The sequence below is a fragment of the Artibeus jamaicensis genome, unplaced genomic scaffold (genome assembly GCF_021234435.1).
Source record: "Artibeus jamaicensis isolate MK-2021 breed Jamaican fruit bat unplaced genomic scaffold, CSHL_Jam_final scaffold_847, whole genome shotgun sequence".
NCBI classification, from domain to species: Eukaryota; Metazoa; Chordata; class Mammalia; order Chiroptera; family Phyllostomidae; genus Artibeus; species Artibeus jamaicensis.
The window spans coordinates 31,625,821-31,648,338 of NW_026522057.1; the positions used below are offsets into that span (position 1 = coordinate 31,625,821).

At 65.4% G+C, this 22,518-nt stretch overlaps 1 protein-coding gene across 4 annotated transcripts in view; it reads right to left on the minus strand.

Moving 5' to 3' along the window:
• SAMD11 (sterile alpha motif domain containing 11) overlaps positions 1–9,910 on the minus strand; it is an 18,012-nt gene extending 8,102 nt beyond the window's left edge. For 2 of the 4 annotated variants that reach the window (XM_037146855.2, XM_037146851.2), the window contains exons 1-4: positions 8,992–9,909; positions 7,780–7,871; positions 4,370–4,551; positions 3,010–3,060 (exon numbers count right to left, since the gene is read on the minus strand). In XM_037146855.2, the coding sequence (XP_037002750.2) occupies positions 3,010–3,060; positions 4,370–4,551; positions 7,780–7,871; positions 8,992–9,508 (842 nt within the window). In that variant the 5' untranslated portion in view covers positions 9,509–9,909. Of the gene's footprint in view, positions 1–3,009; positions 3,061–4,369; positions 4,552–7,779; positions 7,872–8,991 lie in introns of all 4 variants that reach the window. The other 2 variants (XM_037146853.2, XM_037146852.2) reach the window with 2 other exon arrangements.
• Between the last annotated feature and the right edge of the window lie 12,608 nt (positions 9,911–22,518).

The window sequence follows — 22,518 nt, forward strand, 5'->3', positions numbered from 1 at the left end:
ACACCACCGGGGAATGTCCCCGGGGCGGTTCCCACCCAGGGCAGCGGGCACCTGCTGAGTGTCTGCCAGGCAGAGGACTTGCTCTTAGCCCCCAGGGCTGCTCCTGGAGGGTCTGCACAGAGGAGGGTCGGCGCTGCCTCTCCGTGCCCTCTCGGGGGCAGCCGGGCTCCCACCGGGTGGTGCGCCGCCCCGGGAGTCCCGAGCAGACACACTGACGCAGGTGGGCAGTGCTCACAGCTGCGCCGGCCGGCCGCTACGGCGAGATCGCCGCCCGTGCCGTTCTACCTGAAACTTTCCACCAGCCACGGACCCCACTGTCTTCAAATGAGGAAACCAAGGGTCAGAGCCAAGTCCAGGAGCCAAGGAGACGCACGCTCACCACACACGGGGGCACACACACACTCCCGGGGGCTGCAGCCCTGTGGACTCGCAGACACGCCACGGGCCGGACTGGGCGCGAATCAGGGGGATTGGAGTAGAAACGTAGTTAACTCTTCTGTCCCCTCGTTTCTGTTCCTGCTGCATCAGCTCCACCCTGCGTCACAGAACCCGGAGAGAAGAGGAAGTGAAGGCCCCCAGGACGACACCCACTCGTTCACTGGCGGAGAAGGGCCCTGGCCCCCTGGCAGAGGACGCCTGAAGCAGCAGGAAGTTAGGACAGGGCAGAGGAGACACAGCAGGGGACCAGCCCCCCCAGCTCCCTCACTCCCTGGCCCACCTGTGACAGCAGCCTCGGGGCTGGGCCACTGCAGCGGGACTTCCACGGTGTGACCTGGGAACCAACCCTAAGCCCCATTAAATAGCCCCCACCCCCTGGGCCCGGGCGGCTGGAGCAGGCTAATCCAGGGCTGGCCCCTAAGCAGATCAGTCTCAGCAGCAAAGACACCAGGGCTGGGGCAGCCCCCCCGGGAGAGTGAGTGCCCCGTGCAGCCCGGGGGTGGGTGGAGTGGGGGGGGTCTTCAGGGGACTAGTTTGCTGCCAGTCCACCTGATCTCTCAGCCTCGTCAACTCTGCGGGGGGAGGCGGAGGGCAAGCTGCTGCCCCAACAGCAAGGCCGGGGGCTGGGGCCTAGAGGCAGGGCCAAGGCTGTCTAGAGTGTGCCCTTGAGGGGACCCCTGTCTGGGTCCCCAGGGCTCCTGCAGGTGACTGAGCAGGTGAGCCAGGGCCCTGGTTGATCCTGCCCCCACTGCAGCCACCGGCTCTCCCACGCTCCGGCCGGGGCTGAGGGGAGGCCTAGTGGGAACCAGGACGTCCGGCTCTCTGCCTTGGGATTTGTCCCACAGGCCCCAAGACAGCCTGTCCCTGTCCTGGAAAACCTGCTGTGGTCACTCAGTGAACAAACGATGCCACGTAAAAACCACAAAGGAACCACACACATGCTTGGCTGGTAACTGGTGAACCCTGTGCCTGGAGCCTGGGCCCGAGGTCCTCTCTCGAAGCCATGAAAACACTCAGGAGAGGATGGCTGTGGGGGAGGGTGTGCTGGGGGCCGAAGGAAGAAGGACTCCTCGGACCCCAACCCTTCCGGAGGGACCCTGGGCCCTCAGCGACCATCACACTTCCAGCCCCCCTCCCATCTCCTGGCCAGCTCAGGGTCTCCCGCAGGCCAGGGGCCACGTCTGCCTACTGCCCCATGCATGGACTGGACCACTGTGGAGTCAGATGGGCAGAGGGACAGACGGATAAAGACAGATGACAGTCAGATGAACAGACAGATGGAGAGTGACAAAGCGATCGTGGTGTTATCAGACAGACGGACAGAGCCTGAGGGCAGACAGGAGCCTGGAGACAGAAGGACAGAGGGACAGGGACAAAGCAGGTGGACAGTGTGAGGTAGCCCAGCTGCAGGGGGGCCGGGGGTGGGGCAGAGGAGAAGGTCCTCTTAGCCACGCCCCCCATGAACCCTCTGCCTTGACCCAGGAAATCACCCCAGCAGCTTCTAGGGCCTGTGCCCGGACACCCCCAACCCTCTCCTGCTTCCTGAGGGGCTGCAGGCAGAGTCCGGCCCGGCAGGGAGAGCCCCTGGGTCCCCTACAGGCCTCACAGATGACTCTGTCTTGGAGCTTCCCAAGAGGAAGCCTCACAAAGCGACACCAGTGTCCACGGGGGTTCGTAACTGCGATCAGCCGAGCGGACCCCTTCGACACGAGGTGGAAGTGAGTTTGAGGCTGTTCTCGCCGTAACCTGGCTCTAGGGCCGAACCATCTCACAGAGAGAAGCACTAACATGCCTCGCACAGAGCCGGGCTGGGAGTGGGGGCAGCCGAGAACCAGCGGGATGCTCGCCGCCTGCTGGCCCTTCCCGCCGCCTCCCCAGAAGCTGCAGCCTGGGCTCTGCCCACAGACTGACCACCCCTGCCCCTCTGGAACGGGAAACCTGTGTCGCCCCAGTGTGCCTCACCTCCCCTTTCTCTCCCTCCACCCTGCTTCCACAGTCTTAAATTACCGTGGGCTCAGCAAACCCCCACCTACTGGGCGGGGCTTCCAGAGGGACCTTCCCAAAACACGCACCTGGTCACTCTGCTGCTCAAGAGCTTTGGGTGGCTCCCAACTGCCCGGGGTTCCAGGCCCAAGAGCCCCTGCGTCCAAGGCTGTTCAGCGTCCACTCACGCCAGACTGGCAGGCCGCCCCTCCCACCTGTCTGTCTCTCATTTCTCAGTGTCTTTACAGACACCCGTCCCTGGCAAACTCCTATGCATCCTTCAAGACCACACTCGCACATCGCCACCTTCACCGCCTGGGGGGGGCCTGTGGGAGGGGGAGGTCGTGCCCTCTTCTTCGGGCAGATGGGCTCACACGGCCAGTGCCACGTGGGAGGGGAGCACACCCAGGCTCCCGAGTCGGTCTGCCCAGCATCCCCCCTCCCGTGCTGATGCCAAGGCCCAGGCTTGTGTCAACAGACTGACAGACAGACGGACCATAGACAAAGGAGGGGAGGAAGGGTAGGAGGCCAGGGGATTTAGAAGCAGACGCATCATATGGGGGAAGCCCGGTCTAGGCGCTGACCCACCTGCAGGACGTCTCTCGGAAGGAGATGTTCACGTCCCAGTGGGTGTGGACTCTGCAAAGGGAGGGGCAGAGTCAGCTTGGCCTTGGCACCGGGCACCTGGACAGTGGGGCCGGGGCGTCTGTGCGGCGTGCCCCCCCCCCCGCCCTGGAGCACCAGCCTCAGAGGAACAGAGCTGGCTCAGACCTGTCTCCAGCGCCATCTGGTATGAGTTCGACCGCCTCCAGCGGCCACCAGGCTAGGCCCTCGGGCGGCAGCCAGCTCCTGACCTCACCACACAAAGGCAGCACAGAGCTGAGGCCACCGTGTCTCCAACCGGGGCCCAGAGGGGCCCTCACGCTGTGCAGTGGTGGGGGCTGCTGCTTCCTCTGCAGGCCACTCAGGTGACCAAACCCAAATTCCTGGTGGTTAGAGCTGCCCCGGCTGGGCTGGGACCAGGCCAAGACATGAGGCCGGTGACGAGGACCCATGGCTGGGGTGTCAGCCCAGGCACGGGGGCCCTGGGGTCCCAGCTGTTGCCAACTGGCGTTCCAAAGGTGACCACTACATGGCCGAGGCAGGCGAGGTGGCAGGGTCAGGCGAGCAAAGGGCTCTGCCTGGTGCCCACGCGCCTGCCACGGTAGGGTCCCTGCGAAGACCTGAGGGCCTTGGGCTGCTTCTTGTCGGCAGGAGTGGCTCTGGGCCGGGTGGTGGGAGCCGGGGGCTATCGGGGTAGGAGAGCCTGGAAAATGGTAAAGGCCTAGGAATTTTGGGAGCGCGTCACATGTGCTGGATGGGCAGAGAGATGGACGCACAGACACCAAGATGAGTAGCCAGAGGAAGTTCTCTGACACGGGGGTGGGGGGAGAGGTGGGAGGTCAGGAAGGAGGGCCCCAGCCTGCAACGCAACAGGGAGCCCCCAGCAGATCTGCTACCTTCCAAGTCACGAGTGTCTGGGGGCTGCTGCTGGGCACTAGCCCAGCTCCCTGGGCCTCGCCTTCACCCCCACCGGCGCCCGAGTCTCCCTGGTACCTGTCCTCCCAGCCATGGGCCGAGCCCCCCTCCTTCCTGCCTCACACCCAGCAGCTCTGTCCCTCCCCAGGACGGTCATGGCAGGAACCACCACGGGGGTCCCTGCCCCCAGTCATGCCGATCCAGTCCTGGCTCTCAGGCGGGGGGAGGGGGCTCTCGCTGTGCAGCGGAGGGGCTGGTGTGTGTCCCTGGGCTCCAGGCTTTGTTTCGGATGAAGCACAACAAGCCAAACTCGGGCAAAGGACTCCCCTCCAGGCCTGCGCTGGCCTTCCGCTGCCTGGAGACCCGCCCCGAAGTCCCGCCCGCACCTGCGCCCGTGCGCCCACCGCGCCCATGGCCTCAGCGGAAGCACCTTCTCTTCATGATACGGACGTGTGGGTCGTCCTCCTGCTTCAAGCCTGGCCGCTGCCCACAGGCCGACCCACTCCCGTCGCTGTCGCCATCACTGGCTGAGAAGCTAGGGGTCAGTTCTTTCTTCAGCACTTGAGCAGGGGGCAGGGCGACTGTCCGCTTGTCTGCCAGCCGCCCCCGGTTCTGGGCAAAGTGAGAAGAGAGGAAGTTAGGGCCTCAGCCCCCCGTGTGGCTTGCACCCCAGGCCGGACCCAGCGACAGCAGCCTCGCTGAGACCGAGAAGACACAGTCACCAGCCCATGCTCCCCACCGCCCTCGCCAGGCGTGGAGGGGGTCTCCTGCCTCCGGGGTTGGCAGAAGCCACAACTGACCAGAGGCCAAGGGCAGGAGACAAGGCCTTGTCCAGGCTCCACACTCCTGCCCAGCCGTCCAGAGCCATCAGCCTGAGTGCGGGGAGGCCACCTGGAGACGGACCCTGCTTCCCCAGCTCCTCCAAGCCTAGAGGGCTCACCTGTCCCCCTGGCAGCCCGACTCGAACTCTGTGAACCCCCAGCTGAGACCCAGATCCCAGGGGGTCTGCAGCCTGGGGCCTGGGGCTCACCAATTACCTGGCCAGGAGCCCTGAGCAGCCCAGAGCCTGGAGCCCGGGAGCCCTGAGAGACCCAGCTTCCCCGTGGGCCCACCTCCCCACCTCTGTGCCCGTGGTACGAAGGCCAGACTCACAAGCGCCGAGCTGTGGGCACTGGGGCCAGGGGAACGGGCACACGTGGCACTCCACACCGACCCGGTCCTGCTCAGAGCTCGCCACACTCGCAGCCTGTTTCCTACATACCATGGCACTGCCCTGGAGTTCAGGTCCCGCACCCGGGGGAAGCGGAGAAGCCAGTGACCGCTCTCTGGTGGGCTGGGAGCTTTTCCTTTCTTAATAGTAGGTTCCTGGCTCGGGGAGGGGACAGAGGCCTTGGATGATCCGATTTTCATCTTTTCAGTCCCAAGGCCTCCACTGACCCTCTATTCTGTCGCCAGGATGACAAGACCCCACCACACGCCGGAGCTTTCAGAGCACAGTGTCAAGGAGGGGCCTTGCCCCACCCTAGACCTAAAGGCCAGCTCTGCAGCCCCCAGAGTCCTGCCCTACAGTGCGAGGGTTCTTGTCAGACCCAGGCCGCCGTCACCTCCAGACGCTGAGCCACTCGGTCTCCTCCATCCCTGGCCTTGGGAGTCTCCCCGGGACACTCTCCAGGCTCCTCCCTGCGGCGGTCAGCGAGACCACAGCTGGGCCTGCGGGGGTGCAGCCTGCAAGACCAAGGCCTGCTGGCCTCGGCCCAGGGCTGCACCCCGACAGCAGAGCCTGGACAAGGGTGGCGGGGGTGACTACCTCATTTGGAACAGCCCCCACCTGTCTGGAGTGCACTCTGCTGGGAAGTCCCACTCAGCTCTGCCCTTCTCTAGCCTGCTGTAGCCCAAACACCAGAACAGCCTCTCCGGCTGTTCTGCTCAAATTAAACCTACTCTAGAAAAGGGACACATGGCCCTCCGTGTCTCATCTGTGGGACAGGAAGGAGAGGGAAGTGGCGGCGGCTAAGACGGCTGCTTGGGATGAGGCCAGGCCAGTGATGCTGGCTGGGTTGCTCCAGTGGGGGGCGCTCAGAAGGGGAACCAGGGTGGGCAGCCATGACCCAGACCAAGGACAGGGGACACCCATGCCTCCCATGCACACTGGAGACCTCAGCCCTGCTCAGCAGCACGGGTTTGAGAACTGGGGGCTGAGCGTCCGCCCGCAGACTGGCGCCCCAGGCAGTGAGTGTAGCCGCTTGCGTGGCTGCGTGACCCTTGTGCCACGTGCACACCCACCCTGTGCGCCTGGACGGCCTGTGTCTGTGCAGCGTGCCCACACCCGAGGGCCTGGCCTTGGGGGTGGGGGAAGGCAGGCTCTGTGTGGAAAAAGGGGGGCTGGAAAGAGAAGGGATTCTATGGAGCTCCTTCCCAAGGACAGGGTACAGGGCCAGGCCTGGGAAGGACCAGGCTCAGGGGAGGCAGGCCCAGGTCTGGGCCATCGCTCATGTAAGGCAGGGAGCAGGGAGCCCCGGGCAGGCAGGCGGCCCTGGACTGTGACCCCATCCTTGAACCCAAAAGCAAACTCTGGGCCAGCGTGGAGGGCACCGGGAGGACTCGTCCTTGGCACCAGCTGCTTGAGAGGGTGCAGAGGTGGGTCTCAAGCTCACTCTCTGGCCGCAGGCAGGCCCTGCCTGCGCACTCACTCGGTCCGGAGCTTCCGAGTACGGGCAGGCCCGTGGCGAGGCGTTCACGTCAGACACTGCGCGCAGTGGGCACAGAGCTGAGCCCCCCTCCCCTGCCCAACAGCTGCATCTGACCTCACGTCTACCTTCACAGGTGTGTCTGTGGCCTCCCGGCTTGCCTAGGTCACCTGCTGCCAGGGCCCAAGAGGAATCCAGGACATCCCCTCCCCTGCCCTACCCCTGCTCCAAAGAGAACGAGCCAAAGGTGAGGACCAGGGGCCCTGGGTCCTCCCAGGCACCCCCGAGGCCCACCCCTTCCTACGAGAGGGGGCTGGCAGTGGAGCCCTCAGAGCGCACTGCCCACCAGCTCACAGCCTGGCTCCAAGTGGCTCCCCCAGGGGCTCCAAACTGGTTCCTCTCCAGATGCGATTTCCCGTTCAGATCGATGGTGCACCACTACCAGGAGGCCGTGCGCTGTGGCGGGCACAGTGCTGTTGCTCCTGCTCTCCTGGGCCACAGCGGTGGGGTGGTGGGGCGGTGGGGGGGGCTCCATAGGTGTCCACACGGGGCTTGGGCCACAGCAGCCTCCAACCGACCTGTCCTCTGAGTACCAAGGATCTGCCCAGCACAGAAGCTGCCCCAGACGGTCCTGGTCCTGATCATCCAGGGTCTTGCCCAGCAGGGTGCAGCCAGGGGAACCCCAAAGAGGCACATCACTCACATCCAAGCTTATAAGCACCCAGAACACGCATGGGGCCAACCAGCACTGCCGCACCCAGAATGAGCACTGCCCTAGGGCTGGCCCCTCTCTTCCAAGCTGGGCCAAATGACATGGTGCCCCCCCCCCCAAGCTGGTGACGGGCAGAGTCCCCAGGCCAGTGGAAAACACACTCCAGGGAGGAACCTTCACACCCTGGGTTGTTCCGGAACCTCGGGAGAAGCACCTCCAAGGCTCCCAAGGAAAAGCTTCAGGAGAGGCCAGATCCGAAGGGGCAGGGGCTCCAGCTGCCCCAGGATTCCCCCCCGCAGCAAAATCGCCCCTATTTGCCCCTGGGGCTCCCTCCTTCACCCTGGCACAGTTGACGTTAGGGTTCTGGACCCTACAAAATACGCATACGCTCCACATGGGAGAGAAAAGACCCGGAAGCCCCAACCTTCTCCCACATCTCACCACCGGGGAGGATATTCGACAGCCCGGACAGTCGCAGATCGGAGGGTGCACCTGCAGAATCCCCTTGGACATAAGCGTCTTCAGACTTTTCCCTGCGAGGAGAGCCCGAGGCAGGACCCGTGAGTGGACGGGCGGCACTGGAGCACACTTCCGGGCCGCAGTAGGCAGCGGGGCCGGACCCCCCCCTCACGAGTGTGAATGCCCACCTCAGTCCAACTTGGGAACCCGCCGCCCAGCCCACCATCGCGGACCCCGTAAAGATTTGCTGAGCTCAGAAACTGATGACCCGGGCGAGCGCCCTCCCCAGACCAAGGGCAGCCTCCTCCGCCCCTTCCCCCCCGCCCCCATTTTCTCCAGTTCCACCCTCTCCAAACCCGTCCGCGGGAACCCCCAAGCTAAGGGCTGAAGCAGATCGAGCCCCCGGGCAAGTCAGCAGCGCAGCCAGGGCCTAGGGCTGCGCCTGACCCCAGAGTGAGAAGAGGGCAGCCATTAAAAAGCCATGAACTCCAAAGTCTAACGCTACCGGGTCCCTAACTTTCTAACGTCTCCCACCCCCTCTCACCGCGTTTCTCTGTTTGCCCGAGTAGACGCCCGCCCGTTGCGCCCTTGGAGTCAGACTCCTGAGGGAGCCCAACAGGCTGCTCCCAGCTCGGCCGCCGCTGCTGCTCTGCGCGTCCCCGCCCTAACGCGCGGCCCCGCGGCCCCCACCTGCCTGCGCCACCCCTACGCCTCGCCCTGCTCTCCAGCAGCGCGCACCAGTGCCCCGGGCGCACGTGTGCCTCTCCCCTCCCTCCAGAGCCCTGGGCTCCGCGTCCGGGTGCTGGAGTGAGGGGAATGTCCTGCCCAGCCTGCCTCCCCCTCCTCTTCCGAGTTCCCGTAAACTTCCCCTGCGCAGCGAGGCCCAGGAATCCCGAAAAGACCTTCGGAGCAGAAGGAGCGGCTAGCTAGTACGCCGCAGGCAGCCCGGGGGACCGCGGCGGGGGCTGAGCGGATCGTGGAGGCTGAGGGCGCTCTGCCTGGGTCCACCTAGGAGACCGTACTGCGGTGGGGGGCGGGGGGTGTGTGTTCCTGCTGCAGCCCCGGAGTCACAGCGCCCTCTCTGGGCGGTGATGGAGTTTCCCAGATGGTGGAAGGAGTGGGGTCCGGGCCCACGGGTCCTCGGGGAGCGGAGGGGAGGGACCGAAGCAGCCCGTGCTCCCACCGCGGGCGCACCTTTGTGGCGAATGCTGCGCTTCCAGTCCTTGGCCGTTTCGCGGCCGCTGACAAACTGGAACTCGTTGGGTGTAAGCCACTCGCCGCGGTGGCGGATGGACGGACCCTTGCTGCCCTGGCAGAGTTTGCGCACGTACAGCAGCGCGCGATTGGCGCCGCACTCCACCTCGATGCATGGCTCGCCGTTGTCCAGCAGCGGCTGGAAATCCGGTGCCGCGGCCGCCGTGGCCGAGAAGCGCTCGAGGGCCAGAGGGTCCCGGGGCAGGTGGAGGTGTGGGGCGGCCTCATGCAGGCTCAGGTAGGCGCGCGAGGCGCGGAGCGGCGGAGCCAAGAGAGCCTCGTAGCCAGCGGTCGCGGCCGGTAACGAGGCTGCCGGAGGCAGCGCGGCCACGGCAGGCAGTGGCGCCAGGTAGCCGGGCAGCGGCGGCAGTGGCAGCGCCGCCAGAGTCGGATGGAAAGTGGCCAGAGCCAGGGCCAGGTCTTCACGGCCCGGGAGCTCCTTCTTGACCGCCGGCATGGCGGGCCAGTGGTCCTGCAACCCGGCTTCCCGTCGCCAGCTCAACTTGTTCCCGGGCTGGAGTTGGGTCTCGAGGGCGGGGGACCCAGGAGGCGCCTGGCGGCGAGCCCGCCCTAGCTGCTACTGCGCCTTGACGCTGCGCCTCCCGCCGGGCCCCCTGGAACCGCTACCCGGCCGGCTAGCAGGGCCTCCGCTGCCCGAGACATGGTGCTACCAGAGCTGCTACCGATCCCGGATCGACTCGCCGAGCGCCGCAGCTCCAGGGCCCTAGGGCTCCTCGGGGCGCCGGGCCACCTGCGCCCGCGCCCCCTAGGGCGACCCCGCCCCCGCTCCCTGGTCAGTCTGCCGGGTGGAGCGGGGCAATAAGTCTTGCTGTCTGCGGACCCGCGCCCCGCCCAGCCCGGGGGTCCCAGGCCCCCACCCCGCCCCGCTGCTCCTGCCGCGCACCCGCGTACTGTGGCGCGCGCCCGCCGGGCGAGGACTTGGGAGACCCGCCGCCGCCGCCGCCGCCGCCACCACAACTTGGCCCATTTAAAAGGCCCCGGCGCCGCGGGCGGGCGGGCGCGGGCTCCAACAGGGGGTGTGTGACGGCCGACCAGGCTCACACAGGCGGCGGGGCTGCGGGACAGGGCTGCACCCCGTGCCCTACTCCTCCGCGGTCGGGGACGGGAGGAAGGGCGACCATGGGTGGGGGCAGGGTGGGGGTGGGAGGGCTAGCGAGACTCTGCGCGCACGCAAGCGCCACGGTTAGTAGTTACTGTTGGGGCACCGCTGTCCGGAGTCTGGGACTCCACGTGGGGCAGTGGTGCCCGGTCCTGAGGGGGGTCCTGGCAGAGGACGGGAATGTGGGATTGAGCTCGCCTGCTTTCCCGATGGATGTGTGGATGTGAGCCTGCAGCTCTGGGTGGGAGTGTTTTCTCAGTGCCTGTCGGTGGCGGGGAGGGCCTGGGCGGGGCCCTCTGCCCCTACAAGGTGTGAGGCCCTGGCTTTGTGGTGTGTAGAGTTGGCAATTGTACCGAGGAGGGTTTGTGTTCTGTGAATAACAGTAACAATTCTGTTGGTTAATGCCGCCTTACTATGAACTTGACATGCCTCGGTTCACTTGGTCATCTCAAAGTCATTTCCTTATTTTCCTCATTTTATAGACGAGGAAGGTGAGACTGGAGAAGTCAAGTCGAGCTCCTGCTGTCACACCAAGGCTATCTGACTTCAGGGCTAAAGCACCTGAGCCCTGGTGCAGGCCGGAGAGTGAGCGGGACCCAGTCTGGGTGAGGGATGGGGTGTGGGGACGGAAAGGGGTGGTGAGTGTGGGACTGTGCGTGGAGCACGTCTCTGTTGCCTACCAAGAGCCCATCTGGGGAGGAAGGGCCTGCTACGCCCACCTCCACCCCAGTGCCTTGGGAGGGCAGGGATGAGGTGCCCCCGCCATCCGGCCACACCTCCCTGCACATCCGTAGGCCGGCCTTGGTTGGGAGAAGCAGAAAGAGACGCAGAGAAACCTGCCAGTAGCTGGTCTTTCTGTTAGGCTTGTCTTCCTCTGGTGTGTCATTTTGGACAAACTAGCAAGTAACCTCAGATCCCAGCCCAGCAGCCAGGCCCCAACCCCTGCCTCTCTGGGCTGCGTCTGCATGGGCCTCTCCCTGACCACCCACTGCAGGGCCAGCTGGTCACGCTGGGAGTGAGGGGACACACCAACGCCATCCATCTCCTACCAGGCGCCAGCCCCAGCTGGGCAGGTGGCTGACTCTTGGCGACCATTCTGCTCCCTTGCTGACACGCCTGGCCCCTAACCCTCAGCTGAGGCACCAGGACCAGCCTGCGGATCCAGGTCTGGGCGCTAACCAGGAACTAACCTGTCATTGCACCCCAACCTCTGCCCCTGCTGCTGCTTCCTCACGTTCCCATCTGTCTGCTGATGGGAATTTGGGGACACTTGTGAGCGGCCCCTCTGCCCCACCTGCAACCCAAACCCTTCCACGAGCCTCACCCAAAGTGTGATCATGGGGGGTCTCCCCACAGCCACCTTTGGGGCTTGAGTCTTGCTCTCAGGTGTGAGGCCTCCATGTCTAATGGATGCAGGAGACTGTCCCTGCCCAACAGCCAAGGCCCCAGAGGAGCCACCCTGTTAATGTGGGGGCTGTCGGGTGTGCTGGAGGCCCAGTGGGAGGTCAAAGCGCTGGCTGTCTGACTGCTGAGACACAGCCTCCTCCGCCCTGCTCTTCTCTGTGCACCTGCACCTGTCCCGAGCCTCCCTCCTCTGTGCTTTGGGGAGGGAGGGCTGGTGAGGCAGGCACCTCTGGACCTGAGGAGGTACCACGTCACAGTCCGGTCAGGTCTCTCCTCCCACCTGATCCTGTGGAGGGGCCTCCCTTCCCACTTTTCACACTGTCCTCAGCACAGGCCCACAGTCGCTAAGGGGGCCCATGGGGTCCTCAACTCTGGCTTTCAGGGGAGAGGTTCAGCTAGCAAGGTGTGGGGCCAACCGAGTTCAGCCCGTCTACCGTCCATGCGGCATCGGGTGCCACCTCTTGGAGGACCAGGGTCCCTCGCTCAAGATCGTGGCTGAGTGCAAAACTCCCTGCTGGGCCCCTCTCCTCCAAGGGCCAGTCCCTGACTCCCGGGAGACCCCTTTCCAGGGCCTCAGCTGATCAGGGCAGTTCACCCCCACATGTTTCCTCCTCTTCTTGGGAAACAGACCCCTCAGCTTCCCGGGTCTGAGCCACCTTCCCACCGGGACCGGGCATTCCCACTCAGCCATGGTGGTCATGCCCTCCCTCCAGGACCTGCTCACTTCCTCCCGCCAGTCCGCCAGGGTCCTGGCCCGGCGCCTGGGCCCCCGCAGGTAGCTCTGCACTTCTCGCACTGGAGCTGTAAGCTCGAGAGACAGTTTTGGCGCTGGAATCACGCCCTGCGGGGCAGGCCGGAAACGGGGGGGGGCGGGGGGGTGAGAGAGAGCAGGTGGGGTGCGCAGCCACTGTTTCACCCCCAGCCGGCGGAGGCTCCGCCCCTGGCCTGCCAGCGCCGTCGCTGCTCGCGGTCCCCCGCATGGGGCCCCGCCGCCGCCGGGCTGAGGCCGGAGCGCCCCCGCCGCCAGGAGGGGGAGGGCGTCATAAATAACCCGGGGGCGGCGCGGCCCCGGCGCAGACAACGGTGACCCGAGACGTCCCTGAGGAGCGCGGGGGCGGCCTGCCGACCCTGCTGCCCCCAACCCAGGCTCAGCCAGGCTTGACCGCCCGCTCTGGCGCTGCTGACCCATCCCCTGTCCGCAGTTGGTGCCTCTGCCAGCACCCTGTCCCTACGCTGGAGTTCCTGCCAGCGCCCCTCTCCAACCTGCACCCCTAGAGTCCGCTTCCATGTATTTCCTGACCAATCAATCATTTATTGAGCGCCAGATGTAGGGTGACCCTAGCAAGAGAGGCCCAGAGGGGAGGTGGAGGAAAGCAGGGTGTCCCTGAGACCCCAGGGCAGTGGGGCCTGTCCCCTGCCTATGCTCGTCCAGGGGGACCCAGGGGGTGGGCTGCAGACCTTAGACCACCCCGACTCAGAAAGGCCCGCAGTCACAGGTCACACTGACCGCACAGGTGTGAGGGAAGCTGACGCAGAGCTGTGAGGCAGCACACTCGTTGCACACACATGCTTGTTCCCACACAGCATCCCAGCCGCCAACAGACCCTGGCTTCTGGAAGCACACACAGCAGTGGGCTCAGGCCCAGACTCGAGCACAGGTGTGCACAGCACCAGCCAGGTGTGAGCAGACACTGGCATCTCCCCCGCACAGTGTGTGCCCCAACTCCCTGGACACCCTGCCTGCTGCTCTGTGAACAGGCTCCAGTGCAGAAGCCAGGGACCTCCCCTGGGGCAGGGGGGTTGGGCTGGGGGGCACAGCCAAAGGAAGGAGTCCAGTCGAGTCCTCCCGGAGCCTGGGAGCAGGAGATGCTCCCTGGGGCGGCTGTGAAGCCGGTTCCACGGTTCCCTTCCCTGCAAACACTGCCCACCTGCAGCCTGGATCTGGCCTGGGGTGTGGAGCCCGAAGGAGGGCCCCTGAACCTGGTTGCAGCCCTGCGGGGCGCATGCAGGCGATGAGGCCCCTGCTGTCCTCACCCCTTGTGGCACAAGGCATCACAGTGCCAGGGCCGCCCCTCTCTGATGCCAAGCCAGGGAGACGTGAGCAGAGTGGCAGAACTGGGACCGAGCACATCCCGGGCCCCAGGAGTGCACCGCAGGCCAAGGGTGAGGGAAGAGCAGACCCGGACCTGAGGGTGGAGGGATGCCAGGCACTCACTTGTGCTCAGGCTGAGCCCAGCCGAGGCCACTGCGCACACACGTCTGAGCTTTCCTCCTGCTCCCGCGGGCCCAGCGTGCCCGTCAGCTCTCGGGAGACCCAGACCCCGTGGGAGGCCTCGGGCACTGTGCTCCTCATTGCGGGTCTGTGCCCTGGAGCGTTGGCCTGGACTGTGCTGGCCACGCGTCCACTCCACTCTTTGAGTGTTCGCTTGTCACAGCCGGGCCGACTGTGAGGCTGGAAGCCACCCCATGCCGGTCATTCTGCCCTCCCATGAAGGGCCTCCTGTGCTCCAAGGACAGGTCAGGGGCATTTTGTTCTCTGGAGCCGCACACGGTCAAACCCAGGCACAGGGGACGGGCATGCAGAGCCTCAAAATGAAGAAAAACAGCCAGCGGTCCCCAGACACAACTTCCTGGGTGGCGAGCGTCAGCCCAGGCCCCGGCCCAGCCCCCACCTGCAGTCTGCCCCGTCTGCTTGGGCCCTTGCCCCAGGGTGGCCGGGGTGCACACTGCATGTGACACAGAGTGGCGACGTCCACAGGGGCGCACGGCACAGTCGGAACACGCACCCCTCACACATGCCGCCCCCAGCTGCTCCCAGGCCGCCTGGTCCTGGAGCGGGGCCAGGGGTGTGTGCAGGAGCTCCCCCAGAGCCCGGCTGCCCTGGACCCCTTTCAGCTTTCGTTTACCGAATGACGTTGTCAGTCCCATGGGACTCGCAGGTTCTGCCGCGCAGGTGGCTGTCTGATGCAGGGTCTCAGGCGGCACCCGCCTGTACCAGAGTAGAGGTGGAGGGTCTGCGTCTGTCTTGCACACCGTCCCACCATCAGGGTCACCCAGAGGGCCAACAGTCTCGTTGTCACCACCTACTTGTCGTGTCACGGGATTTCGGGACTTACAAACTGGGGTGGACATGAGTGTTCCCCAGGTTCCCAGCACAGCCCTGGCCCAGGGCGGCCTTGTGAGGTTGAGGACCCGGCCTGACCCCATCGGAGGCTGAGTCCTGGACTCCCCGTGCTAATGGGCCTCCTTCTGAAGACCGGTTGAGTCGGCAACTTCCTTGTGGGCCGTGCTGGAGTCGTTGCGGGCGCCATGTCTGTGCGGGCGCCCTTATGACTGACCGGTGAGCCACCCGCAGGCCATGTTCTCTTCTGCACGGCTTTGCCGTGTCACCTTGCACATTGTGCCAGGACAGCAGGAAGCCTGGGGCATGGCCCTCTAGAGTTTGCGAGGAGCCGCGGGTGTGGCCCTGAAAGCAGCTGCGGCCGGGTGTCGGCTGAGACCCTGAGGGGGGCCCACGTGCCCAGGCCAGGCCTGGAACTGCTGTGGGCGGAGAGAGGGCAGCAGCTTCAGGGCTACAACCAAGGCCACCACCCTGCACTTTCTCCAGGGCACAGTCCAGGGCACTTTCTCTGACACAGTCCCGCCTGCAGACCTGGAACTGGGCAGGCTGCCTGGAGCCCCTGAGAAGTGGGAGGAGGGGCAGCTGGTGAGCTGGGCTGGGCTGGCAGTGTATTTACTCTGTAGAGAGGGGCGTGGGATCCCCAAATGTGGGGTCCTCGTGCCCTGCCCACAGAGGACTTTCATACTCACGTGCAAGCAGATGTCAGGGGCTGCAGACGCCCGGGAGAACCGGCCAACCATCCTTCCGGAGTTTGCCCCAAGTCGGAGGTTCGGTAACTGCATGCGAGGCCCCGTGGGTACGTGGGGGCTCCTGAGCCCAGGGGCCTCCGTGCCAGGACAAGGAAAGCCACGCTTGGGTGGATCACGCCATCCTCCAGCCGGGAGCACAGCCCTCAGTGAACCTATGAGCTTCTGCTTGATGCTGATGGTCTGCTTCCTGTTCTGGCCTTTTTCTGGCCTCAGCACAGTGGGTTTTTTCTCGGTGCGTCCAGTTGGTGCCGCAGTGTGTGTGAGGTGAGCTTCACGTGCCCTGAGACCCTGCCCCCGATCACCCTCCCCTTCCTGCTCTCCTCACTCCCTCTTGCAGGGTGCTCCTCTGCCTCCCCGACCTGTCACGGCTCAGGCGGGCGGGCGGATAAGTGAGTGGAGGGGAGCGTCCGCCCTTCTCTGTCGTAGGCACTTCTGCCGGTTTCTTCACAGAGTCTGGCTCTGCATCTCTAGCCCCAGCCGACACTCCGGGGTCCACAGTCTGCCCTGTGTGTCCGCCTCACAGCCCCCAGAGCCGCTTTCCCACCACCAGTCCTCATCACCCAGTCACACTCCGTCACCCAGAGAACCGACACCCTGCACTGCTGCCCACGAGCCAGGGAGCAGCCTCCGGCTCTGTGCGCCCTCCGGGCCCTCTCGCCCTGGACCTCCATGATGCCCCCGGAGCCTGCCCGAGTCTCCCAGCACCTCTGGCCACCCTGCTCTCCAGGGCCTCCTCCAGGGCCACCTTCTAGGCCTCGCCTTTGCCCGGAGCACCCCTGCCCCTGGCATCACTATTCTGTACCCACCCAGGGCCCCATTACAACTAGTGTAGCACCTTCTGTCTTGTGGGCCTCTCCTTCATTAAAATTTTTTTAAACCGTATACAGTGGCATCGCCTCCTCCTGGAAGCCTCCCAGGATTGCCCTCCTCTCCTGTTAGGGCACATACCCTGGTCCCACAGGTTTCCCAAGGTGCTGCCAAGGCCCTGGGATGCCAGGCTGCTCAGAGACGCTCAGGGTGCTGATTTGAGGAGGGATCTCCCTGAAAGACGCTGGGCCACAATGTCAGCAATGGGATAGTGGTGTTGACAGAGATGGAGCTTCTGAAAGGAAGGCATGACCTCGAGGGAGGAGCAGGCAAGGCTGGCAGACATCACCCCCGTCTGGGCGGGCTGCAGGAGCCCAGGCTCCGGGTGGCTCAGGCTGCCGAGACCTGCCCTTTTGTGGAACTCAGGTGACAATGTGTCCAAACTATAAACAGAGCTGGACCAGGCTCCTCACCTCAGGAGTGTCCCCTCTCCCAGCCCTTTGGCCCCCTGAGGTCCCAGGCAGGTCCAGCTGCTCCCCAAACCCCTAACTCCACAGTCCACTCCAGCCGTGGCCCGGATCCCACAGGTCCACCTCCGAGGGAGGGGCAAGCGTGCACACATACCTGGGCACTCATAGGCCTCTGTCTTGTCCCTCGAGGGCTTAGCCAGGGGCCCTGGCAGCTGCTCCCTCCAGCACTGGCCTGCCTGTGACAGCAGGGGGGGCCCAGACCGTCCCCTTGGGCCCCTCTGGGCAGCCTGCAAGTGGAGGCCTGGGCTCCCGCCCCCGTGCTGCCTGCAGCGCCGAGGCCAAGACCGATAAAACACCCGCCTCACAGGAGACAGCTTTATCTTGTTGATCGGAAGTCTGCCAGCCCAATTTATGACGGAACATAAGCTCTCCAAATCTGAATTTATGCGCTGTAGTATAACGAGAGGTCAATGAGATTAAAAGTGGACTCGAGAGGACCACAGGCGGCTTGTTCCTCCGTGCTGCCACCAGGAACGGCCCAGCCTGAGTCCCTGGACCCACAGAGACAGTGGAGAGACCACCAGCAGGTCAGGGAAAGGGCGAACACGTGAGGGGAGGGCGGGGGCATGGACGGGCAGGGGTGGGGCCTGGGCCCAGGCCCTGGACAGACGCTGGCCTGCACAGGCCTCCCTCAGATCACAGGGCAGGGGTGCAGTTCCCTCCACCCCTGAGCCTTAGCCCAGCCCCTGGCTCCAAGAACCGGGGGGAGGTGACCCTGGGGCAGGTGGAAGGACAGAATCCCGACCTGCCCCAGGGACCCATGCCGCAGCCGCACCTGACCTCCGGGCTCAGCCCCGCCTCCCTCACCCTGTCCTGGCCGCCCCCGCTGCCTCTGTGGCCCCAGAGTCCTGGCCGAGGTGAGCCGGACGGGCTCTGTGGGTGGGGGTTCCTGGGCACCCAGCCAGCGCAACGCTGGCTTTCCGAACTCAGGCAAGACCCCGACTTCAGAATTTATACAAATAAGTCAAATGAAAAGTGCTGGCAGCCCTGATCTGATTACTGAGTCGTTCATTCTCTGGTCGTTAATAATTTGTGCAATAAAGGATTGCGGCTGCCGGAGTGAGGAGGCGGCTGTGGCCCAGCCTCCCCTCGGCGCCAAGCTGAGGAGCTGGGAACATAAATTATTAGTTTCTTATCGCCCAGCCCGCCATCGGTCACGCTGTCGGGGCCTCCTGCCTGGGCTGGCTGTCAGCTGCAGGGACTCCACTCCGGTGGGGCCCTGTGTCCCTGTCCCAGCCCTGGGCCCCTGGCCTGGGGGAGAGGCTGCGGCGGGTCCTGGGGGCGCCGGGGGGCCGGTGCTTTGTGGCTTTAGCTCTTGTGCTCTCAGACCTTCCTCCCTGACAGTGAAGCCGAACCAGGGAGGCTGGCGAGCCTCCCAGGCCTGACCGGTGGCCCTTGGTCAGCAAGGGCAGCCATCACTGTCGCCAGACCGCCTGGTCCCAGCCCCTGACCGGGGGAAGGACCCATCCCTGTCTGGGTCTGCGCCTCCCTGGCTGGGGTGCAGGGGAGCACCTGCACCTGCGCGCACCTGCCCACTGACCAGCGTTCACGCCCAGCACGCCCTGCCTTCCCGTGCCTGGCACGGGGCTCCTGGTCTGGCAGGCAGGCCGCCTGAGTGGTGCCGGCAGAGGGTGCGCCAGTCTGGGTGGAGGCGCTGGGGTGTGTGTCTGCCCCCCAGGGGGGCCGAGGTTTGCAGAGGTGGGGGCTGAACGCAGGCCGAAGGTCCCGGACCCCGAATGCTGCCGCCCAAGCGGGGACTGAGGCCACAGCAGGAACGAGCGTCCTCAGGTCGGCCCTGCCCTCTCAGGTCTCCCCGAAGCCGGAGGCTGAGGCGAGGCCAGGAAGGTGGGGTGGGGGCTCCAGGCCGCTGCCCTTCCGTCTGGACCGGAGGTGTGGGAGGTGTGGTTCCTGCCGGCCACTGTTGCTGGACCTGAGCTCCATGGACTCTGCCGGGCAGCGCCCTAGGGGCGGTCTGCAGCCAGACCTCTCGGGGGGCTCTCCACACCCAGTGTCCCGCCCTCTCCCCAGGACTAACACCGTCACGGCAGCTTCCGTGTGGCTCCAGGACGTCCCCACGTTGCAGCCTTACTCTGCACACCAGGTGCAGTTGTGACGAACAGTTTCGTTCCAAGTCCTCTCTGAGTGGGCACTGATTGATTGAGTGACCGATCAACTGATCGGCTTTCCTTTTCATCACGGACTGAGTTTCCCGGCTCCCAGCGAGCCGGCTGGTTTCTGGCTGGGTGACTGACAGGGATGGTGAGTTTGGTCCGGTGGCGCATCTCCGCGTGAATGTCCTCACACTTCGCTCTGGACACCAGGAAGTTCCTTGGAAGCAGCCTGGCCTCCACGGGCCACCGCCACTTCTGGGACCTCAGGTCAAGCCCTGCTGCCCGGGGCATGTGGTGGATTTACCGTGGGGACCAGGAGGACGGGGAAGGGTACCAGGAGGGGAGGCTGAGCCCACCCTGGGGAGGGCCCAGTGGGCCTGGACCAGGGCTCTGTCCTCGGCGGGCAGCCCAACCACCTGGGTGCCAGTGACGGGGCGCTGCCTCTGGGGAGGACCGGAGCCTCAGAGAAACAGCTCGAAGTGCCCTCTGTTGACTGTAGGAGCAGCTTCGTGGTGCACATGTGTGTCACACAGGGCAACACGTGCTGACACGCTTGCACATAGGAGACGGGGCAGGGCTGGCAGTGCGGGCTTTGGCTTGGAGCGGACATTGTCCAAAGCAGGTGCGTTCAGATCTCGGCCTGTCCCTGCCCAGGGGCCGTCAGGACAGGCTGTCCTGGCAGGGAGAGCTTGCGGGGGGCTCTCCAGGGCCGGCCCTCTGGCCGAAGGAGTTGCCCAGGAAACAGCGCCTGCGGTGGACAGGCCTTGCTCTCGGTTCCGCGGCTGCGGCAGGCACGGGGCGTCCAGAGCAGGGCGGAGGGAAGCGAGGGTGTCGTCCCTGTGTCTTGGCCTTGGCTGGGCTCCCTCTCTTCTGTGGGGCAGTGAGATGGACACAAGGCTCCCTTGGGCCATGAATTCTTTGAATGGCAGGCAAAACTCTTCCCTGGAGAGAAGCTGTGGACAGGACACAGTTCAAAATGCCACCCACCATCAGCACAGCCAGCAGCAAGTGCGGGAGGCCCATGTCAGGGAGATGCTGCTCCCAGCTGCCCTCGGAGGAGCGTGGAGGCCGGTGCACTTCCTGGGCCGTGGCTTCCCAGCCCGCAGGCACCGTCCTCAGTGCAGTGACTCTGGGAAGCCCAAATAGGGCAGCAGGCCCCGTGACCTCCGCCCCCTCCCAGTCCCACTCTCGCTCCCCGTTAGTCACACAGGGCGCTGAGCCTGGTGAGGTGGCCCCCGGGCTCCCACCATCTCCACTGCTCCCGACTCCCGACTCCTCAGCTGCCAGCAGGGTGAGCACACGCTTTTTATTTCTCCCTGATCTGTTCAGCCAGCACTGAGTCTGCCTCTGTGCCAGGCACGGTGCTGCAGGACAGGCGGGCAGGTCCCACAGCCCGGTCCCCGCCGTGGGGGTCGGAGAAGGAGACGCTCCTCCTTCAGAGCCTCCCCGGCGCCCAGCGCTCCCCGGAGAGACTCTGACGTCAGCCGCAGTCCAGTACGGCGCTGCTCCCTCCGTGAAGCTTGCTGGGCCTCTCCAGTCTGAACAGGCCATTGCCCCTTGAGCACCGCACGACCTCCGCGCCCAACCCCGAATTTCCAGAACTAGGGGTCACACAGGCATCCAATAGTGCCCCCTGAACAAAGACTCCGAGGGTCTCCTCTGCTCCATCAGCCAGCCTGCCCTCAGGAGGCCTTGGAACTAGTGCCCCAGTGACTCAGCATTTCACCAGCAGAGCCTTCTAGCGACCTGGGAGGCAGGTGCTCTCTCTGCTTCCTTTTACAGGTGACAGGTGGCCTAGTGGGCCTGAGGCCTGGCCCCCCCCCCCCCGTCTGCCTCAATCAGAGGAGCTCCCAGCTTCCTCCTTTGCTCACTACTTTGATGACTCACTCACCCCTTAGTGTCCAGCCAAGGACACCTTAGGGGTGCCTGGGCTGATGGCAGAGGAGCCGAGGGTCCAGGAGGGTCCGGAGGAGCAGAGAGGGGCCTGACCTCCGAACCCTCCTGGTCAGGGGTCTGCAGGCTAGCGGGCTGGGCCTCCGCTGTGTTGGTCAGCCCTCCTGCCTGCACGCCTCCCTCCTGGGCGCCCAGACACCCAACCCCTCCTCCTGTCAACCCCAGCACCCCACTCCGTGGCTCACCCCTTTTCTGGCTCCTGTCACCGGGCTTCCAGGCCCAAACTCCCAGTCCCAGCCGCCCCCACCCGCACTCACACGCAGAACCCCATGCACACGTCTGTTGGCCCCAGCCAGGCTGTGCCTTACCACAGACACACAGCTCACCTTGCTTCCGCACCCCGGTCGAGAAATGCTGAATGGGGCGACCCCACCCCCACCCCGTGGGGCCCACTCTCGGCGGATCTCATTTATCACTGGCCAAGGATGAGTAATTTTATCGTGAAACACAGTTCAGGGTGATGGATGAGGGAGCAGGCAGGCGACAGGCTCACGCCTCCCTCCCCGGAGAGGAAGGCTGGAAGGAGGGTCCCGCCTCTTCACAAAGGGCCGGGGGCTCCAGGGGCGGGGGCGGGGCAGGGGGAGCCACAGGTAGGCGGGGCGGCAAGGCCAGGGAGGGTGAGGGTGGGGGTGGCAGAGGACACGGGCCAAATCCCCTGAGGGACGAGGCGGCAGGGCCCAGTCAGGGAAAGGCACATGCCTGCCCCAACCCCCCTCTGGGCTAAGTCTAGGGGGTTCCTGCATGGGGACAGTGTGTGTGGGGGGAGGCAGGTGTTCAAAACAGCCATAGTCTATTTTTTCCCCAGGAGTCTTAACCCCTTCATTTGCAGTGGATTTCTCTGTGAATTGAGGTTTTTGTGGTTTTTTTTCCCAACAGTTCCCACCTCACCAGTGGGAGCACACCTAGACTTTTCAAAATCCGAACCGAGACTCCGTGACCTCCTGCGGTGGACTGTGGAGCCCACACTTGGGGAATTTCTGGAGCCTCTTCCAGGTGCCCCAGGAGGATCTAGTCCACGCAGCTGTCAGCGGCTGTGGAGGGGGGCGCTGGCCTGCCCACCCCCAGGGCCCCTGGCTGCAGTGGGGCAGTCGAGGGCCCTAAGACCCCAGGGGGCGGGTCCACCCCAGTGTTGACGTGCCTGGGGTCTGGGAGCGGTACCCAGAGCACCCGGGACCAGCGCTCCCCCAGCAAACCACAGTGATCGGCAGGAGAGGGTCGCTCCCCCAGTCCCAGGGGTGGCAGGACGTCCGGACAGACGGAGTCAGCCCTGCAGCAGCCCCGGACCCTGTCGCCTTCTCTCGAGCAGGGTAGGGGGGATGGCAGGCTGGTGGTGCCGCCGCCGGCGCGCGCGTCCGAGGCGCTGACAGCGGCGCTGTCACCGCGGTTGACAAGCACCGGGAGAGACAGTCCTCGCCGCCCACAGCCGGGGGCGGGAGCCTGGGTGGGGGCGGGGGGCTGGCGCAGGAGCGGCGTTGTCCCCAGGCAGCCGGGCGGCGCGTCCCCGGAGGCCGCCGGCGGCACAGCCCAGGCGCCAGGCGCGTCCGGGAAGTCTAGGCTGCCGCCCGCCCGCAGCTGCCCCGGGGTCCTGCGCGCCGGCCAATCGCCGCGACTCGCCGGCGGCGGCAGCTCCCCGCCCAGCCCCCACGGGGCCGCGGCGGCCGCTTAACCCTTC